Genomic DNA, 6,359 nt, shown 5'->3' on the forward strand with positions numbered 1-6,359 from the left:
CTTTTTTGTATTTCTGTACCATTCTTTTGTTCATAACTTATTTCTCTTCTTTTTTCCTATTGAAAGAGGTAAATAGAGCTTACTTATTTTTTCCTCTTTAATACTGCTTTATATATTTGTTTGAGGCTCTTTCTCTTTTCTCACTTTTTTTAAGATAACAGGAATTATTGAATTTTATTTGACTGTGGTTATTAAGTCTCCTAGGTCTGTGACATAAATGTTAGTTTGGGAAAAAGATTAGAAAAACTATTATTAAATATGGGTAAAGTGCCAAAAATTGGGGATATACTTTTTTGTTGTTTATGATATTGAATTTAAATGCCACATTGCTGATACTTAGGGATTTTTAATATTTCAGTATACTAGGTAGAAAAAAGTCGACTCGAGGGAGTTTAATTGAGATGGCATTATATTTGAATGATATCTATGTTGTGTTTCTTTTAAGAATGGACTTATACACTGGGCCAAGCAAATAGAAAATAGTATTTATTTGATTAATGGACAAGTTAAAGATGGAGATTGTGACCTATTAGGAGGACAGGTGAGTTAAGAGAAAATCATCTTACTTATGAAATTATTTGTGCTTAAGGAAAAATAAAAGGTGACTTATCTTTAGTTCTTTATGCCTTGCCTTCATGAAAACAATTCATCTACTTTTTATTTCTAAGGGCTTTTAAACTAAAATGCAAATGTTTTTCTCAGAAAATGATAGGAGATTATTTCTGAAATCATAGGAATTTTTAAACCTAAAGGAGAGAGTGTCATCTAAATAACATCTAATTTCTACAATGTAAACTGCTTGCTTAAAACTAAAGTCATGTTCTGCCCTGATAACAGTTTAAAAACTAAGTTTGGCCATTTTATAGGAGGGGTCTGTATGGGCTTCTAAAATATCTTTGATTTGAAGAGGAACTTTGGTGATCTCTCCCTTTAGAGCAGGGATCAGTGAACTTAATGTAAAAAACCAAATAGTAAATATTTAAGGCTTTGGAGGCCATGTGTTCTCTCTTACACATGGCCTATTCAGCTCTGCTGTTGTAGCATGAAAGCAGCCATAGACAATATGTAAATGACTGATCCTGGTTGTGTTACAGTAAAACCTATTTACGAAGACTGGTGGCAGTCTGGATTTGACCCATAGGCCATAGTTTGCCAATCCTTGCTTTAGAGGAATAAAAGTAGGCGATTAATGGTTTTTAAGAGTGCACATTGATTGATGTAGACTACACAAAGTTACACATCTATAGAAAAAGCTAAAATAAAACAAATAATAAGACCTTTTTTCCCTCTGAGTTACTTAGTGTATGTTGGATAGTCCCTAAATTGTCTTTTATGTTCCACTCCTACCTCAACAATCTAATTTTTTAAATTTTTTTGTTATTTCAGAAAAAATCTTCTAGAGGAAATACTCAAGCAACTAATCGTTCTTTTGATGTCAGAGTGCTAACACAGTTGGTAAATATTTTAACATACTCCTTATCTAAAATTAAAATACAGTATTTCTTAGAATAAGCTTAATGAAATTGTTTCTGTTTTTATGGTTATTGTTAGAGAGTCAAAGAATTTTAGAGACGTAAAGGACTATAAAAAATGTTCAGTTCTAAGAAAGTTATTCCCAAGAAACATTATTTTAATAAAATCTATTTGGGTCTATTGCCTCAAGCCTATTAAAATTTTAACATCAAGTAGATAGCAATCAGGAAAAAATGTATATATGTACACATACACATATATATGTACACACATATACATATATACATGTGTATGATATTTGGTGTTGTAAGTTTTATGAGCAAAGTTGCAATTCTTAACTTAAAAATAAAACGTGTGCACAGATGTGCCAACAGTTGTTATATACCTAATTTGAAGCAGATTTATACCTCTGATTTGACAAAACCCACACAGTATTAGCAAGGTTTATGTTTTTATATGGTTGTTTTGAATTACACATCTCTTTTCAGGAATTTAAATTTGCATAATTATTCCTAAAAGTATGCATACTTATGATTTTAATCCTGCTGGAAATTATCCTAGAGGCCAGATAGGGTATAAAGTACATCATGTTTTTAGAAAACTTTTCATTTCAATATTATACTGAAAATGTTGAAACAGGGAAATACGACCAGGACTTATATATTTTTTTAACTGAATAAAATAGACTCAAAAGCAGTTTGTCATATGAGGATGCTTTAATTTCTTCTTTTCCTTTTCTGTGTTTAGCAATAGAACATTACTAAATTGTTGTTGGACTTATGCCACTGAACATTTCTCAGTTTCTCTTCTCAGTATCTTAAAAGTACTTTTAGCCTTCAGTTTTCCTCCTCCTTTTTGATTTTAGAAATGTTCTTTATTTTAAGGCTATTCCTCTACCTATATGCTTTTTAGTAGTTATGCTTATGTGACCTCTCAGTTTATTAAACAATTCAGTTAAAATTATTTTAGTTATAAAATTGCAGTTAGAAGATGTGTAGAAGGTGGGACTATAGAGAGAAGAGTAGAAGATAATATCATGAGATAATTTATTATAATTAATAGTATATGGTATCATATATTTTTGTCAATAATTCCACCGGTCAGCCAGCTGGAAACTTTAAAATGACCAATATATAATAAGTAGTCAATAAGTATTTGATGCCACTTTCCTCCCAGCACCCTTCATCAAGTCTTGTTGATTTTTTCTTTGCAGCATTGCTCCTCTTTTATTTTCCTTATAGTCCCAGTGCCATTAGCCTTACAACATAATTATTTTACCTAGTTTATCACAAGTAACTCTTAACTAGTCTCTCTCCATCTATTCATTCTTGTCCAAAGTGATTCATTCTCCGAAATCCTGATACCTTTGTTTGTATATCTCTTGGAATATCTTCTGTATTTCTGATCTATGCTGCATATTACCTCAGATTATCCTTTCTGAATCACAGTTTGCATTCATTCACTGTGCATTTACTTATTAGTTTTTTTTTTCAGTTAGTATTTATTGTGTATAAGGGTTAGACACCAATTGTGTTACTTTGCTTGCTTAAAATTCCTTAATTGCTCTATATTGACTAGTTAGAAAAGTCTAATTCAAGGCTTTTCATGGCCTCAACATGCCTTTCCGTTATTTTCTAACTTACTATTCTAGAGGTATGCTTTCTGTGCCTTCAAAGTTCTGTGTGTTTCCTGAGTCGTCTGTCTTACCAGTGCCATTTTTTTCCCTTATCATCCAGACTGTCAAACTCCTATTCTGTACATGAAGATCTAGCCCAAATGTTACCATTTCGGTAAGGTTTCATTTGGTCGCCATAACCAGAGGGGTCTTTCCTTTTCCAAAATGTCATGTCAGCATCATAGAAGTTCCTCCACTTATGAATAGGTTAGATTCCCAAAGTAGCTAGTTTGTTCCTAAGTCCAAAGAAACCAAGGCGAGTTGACCTGTATAGAGCCCAGATACATTTCCACCAAAAAGGAGTGAAGCAGTCCTTTTATTCTTTAAAAAGTTTTCTCCTTGTTATGTGTGTGTGTGTGTGTGTGTGTGTGTGTGTGTGTGTGTGTGTGTGTGTGTGTAGAAGAGAGAAGAAAATGTCTTTTATATATATAGTCTAGTCCATTTGGAAAGTAATGTTCTAATTTATGCATATATAATATATATGCTATAAATGTGTTATATAATATGTATTGTAAGTTAGATATTAAGTATGTAAAATAGAGCATTATTTTTCTATAGTAAAGTTCTGTTTAGTGGATGGGGGAAGCCCATTACTCCTCCTCCACTCCACTTATTGATGTATCAGTGATCTCTACAAGTATCATAAGAGGCTTATTCCAAATAGAGTATCGGCATCGTCACCCTTTTGCTTGGTTTGATGATGGACATTTTTGCATGGACCTGGAATCTTCTGGACTATTTATTTGGTGTGTGACAAATTTTTTTACCAAGACCTTGACTGTGTTTAAGTTTAAATTCTTAAAAAAAATTTAGCCTTTGCCTGAATTACATTAGGCATTGACTATTCATGCTCTTTCAGTGGCTGCATATTCAAGTCTTTTGATTTCTTCACCATTTGTCCTCATCACTTCCTGACTGTTTCTTACTGCCTAGGCACATGGTTAGTTAGCACTGGTCACAAGTTGTATGATTTGTTTCTGTTCTTCAGAATTGACCCTATTGTTGAATGTTTATTTCAGGTACACTTAGAACATATATTTTTACCATGTCCATTTTTTTTTAAATCATAATTTTTGGTTCCAGTGTGACTTTATGGGCCTCTAGTAGTACTTTCAAAGTTTCTACCCTCTCCTTGTTTTGGCACTTATTGAAATGATAAGGTTAGAAACGTCTGTGAAAAAGCTCAAAACCAAGCATAAACTAACCCTACTTAGATTAAATAAGAATGGGTCTGGGAGGTGAAAATGACAATCACTGGTATCATTTTCTGGTGACGGGCATAGTTGGCTGGTTTTTTTTCTGCTGTGAAGCCTATAACATTACTTTCAGTCTATAAAAGTTATGAGTTAAAAATGTATAAATAAATGAGTGTCTATATGTTGCTTGTAATTTTATCATATTTATCACATCCTGCTTTGTATTCCAGTTATTTTTGTGCAAATCTTGCATAGTGTACCTTCTCCTACTAGACCATATCTTCTTTTTACATCTTTTCATCTTAATAGTACTTATCTGAGTAATCTGCAAATAATGTGTGTTTAATGAACATATTGAATGAATATTGGTACTTTAGATGGTTATATTAGTAAGAAAAAAATTAGATGTAGTGTATTTAATTTCAGAGTATGTTAAAAATACTCAGAAAATAACATGTAACTTATAAGGAGAAATATGAAGGCCTTTAAAAAATTTATGGGGAATATTTTCAGACACCTGGTTCAGTTAAAAATTCCTTCTTGCTTTATGAAATGACTCACATATATAATGTTTAAATGTTTCACATAATTAATAGTCATTGGCTATTAGAATCTAAACAGATTTTGTCTTTCAGCTTCTGAATTCAGACCACAGATCCACAGCCACAGTCCAGATCTGCAGTGGCTCTGTAAACCTTAAGGGTGCTGTGAAATGCAGAGCTTATATTCATAGCAATAAACCCAAGGTTAAAGATGCTGTACAGGTAAAAAAAAAAAAAAAAAAAAAAAGAAAAAGGAATAACTGCTATATGAAAAACAGAAGCATGTTAACATAATTATTCAAAAATATTAAAATTTTACTTTTTTCAATCTCAAATTTCATAATTATTCATTTGATTTTAACTGCTAAAAGTCCAGTCTGTTGGGCAGTCCAAATGTACCAGGTAGTTGGTCCCAAGATTTTCATCTGTAGAATGTCTATTTTTATACCTTTTTGAAGTGATGATTATACAAGTGTATTAAGTGTTCCACAGTTGTATGAAATCATTTCTTCTGAGGGAAATTGAACTTTTTAAATAACAGGAAAAGTACACCTACAAAGAATTATTAGGTATTGTTCTATAATCAATATAATTTAGAAATTTAAAAAATGATGACTGGCACTTTTATCATAGTTATGCAATTTCTAATTTGGACCGCTAGCATTATTTGTTCAGATGCAAAATTTTGTTCATTTATTTGGTTTAAATTTACTGTTTAGATGAAGTCTGGGTAAATTTGCTGTTAAATTATTAATGTATAGATAAGCCAGTTACATAAATGGACAAACGGAATGACGTACTAGTTATTTTAGTGGACATGATTATACAGGGAAGTCATTTATGTGGCGGGTTTTGGTAATAAAATAATGCAAATTTAAAGAAATGGATTTTATTTCTTATTGTGGTTTGTTTCGGTTTTCCATAGGCCATGAAAAGAGATATATTGAATACAGTTGCTGATCGTTGTGAAATACTATTTGAGGATCTGCTTTTGAATGAAATTCCAGAACAAAAAGTTATGAGTATAATATTAAGTACTTTTTTTGCATGTGTTCAATTGATATATTAAGATGTCAAGATATAATAGATAATATCATCCTTTTAACTGCATATATCTTTTTTAAAACAATATGTCATCATTTACTTTTCTTATTGAATGAAAATTTTCAGTTGCCACCTAAAAAAAGTTTTTGAACACCTTGTAATAGTAAATCTGTCAACATTTAATAATTTCAGGGAGGATTTAAAAAGAAAAATTCTGTGTGAATTTTTACCAGAATAGATAAGCTGTGTTACCATTTATTTTTTTAGTTATTTCTGAGGTATACATTTTAAAGAAATAACTAGAATTATGACTTATAACATTATACCAGAACATACAAGATTTTTAGAAATTTCATGTAATGTCTGAAACATTTATATTAACATATTTCCATACAAATAACCCAAAGAAAGTTTAGTATTAGTTGTTTT

The 6,359-nt window shown here is 30.9% G+C and overlaps 1 protein-coding gene across 2 annotated transcripts in view; it reads left to right on the top strand.

Moving 5' to 3' along the window:
• The window catches only part of ODR4 (odr-4 GPCR localization factor homolog), a 63,865-nt gene that overhangs the window by 14,228 nt on the left and 43,278 nt on the right, over positions 1 to 6,359 (top strand). For both annotated transcript variants that reach the window (XR_008617044.1, XM_055084071.1), the window contains exons 8-11: positions 446 to 541; positions 1,387 to 1,455; positions 4,980 to 5,108; positions 5,812 to 5,900. Coding sequence is in view for 1 of the 2 variants with exons in the window: in XM_055084071.1 (XP_054940046.1) it covers positions 446 to 541; positions 1,387 to 1,455; positions 4,980 to 5,108; positions 5,812 to 5,900 (383 nt within the window). In the remaining variant the exon portion in view is untranslated. The remainder of the gene's footprint in view (positions 1 to 445; positions 542 to 1,386; positions 1,456 to 4,979; positions 5,109 to 5,811; positions 5,901 to 6,359) is intronic.

This window comes from Physeter macrocephalus, chromosome 4, assembly GCF_002837175.3.
Source record: "Physeter macrocephalus isolate SW-GA chromosome 4, ASM283717v5, whole genome shotgun sequence".
NCBI lineage: Eukaryota > Metazoa > Chordata > Mammalia > Artiodactyla > Physeteridae > Physeter > Physeter macrocephalus.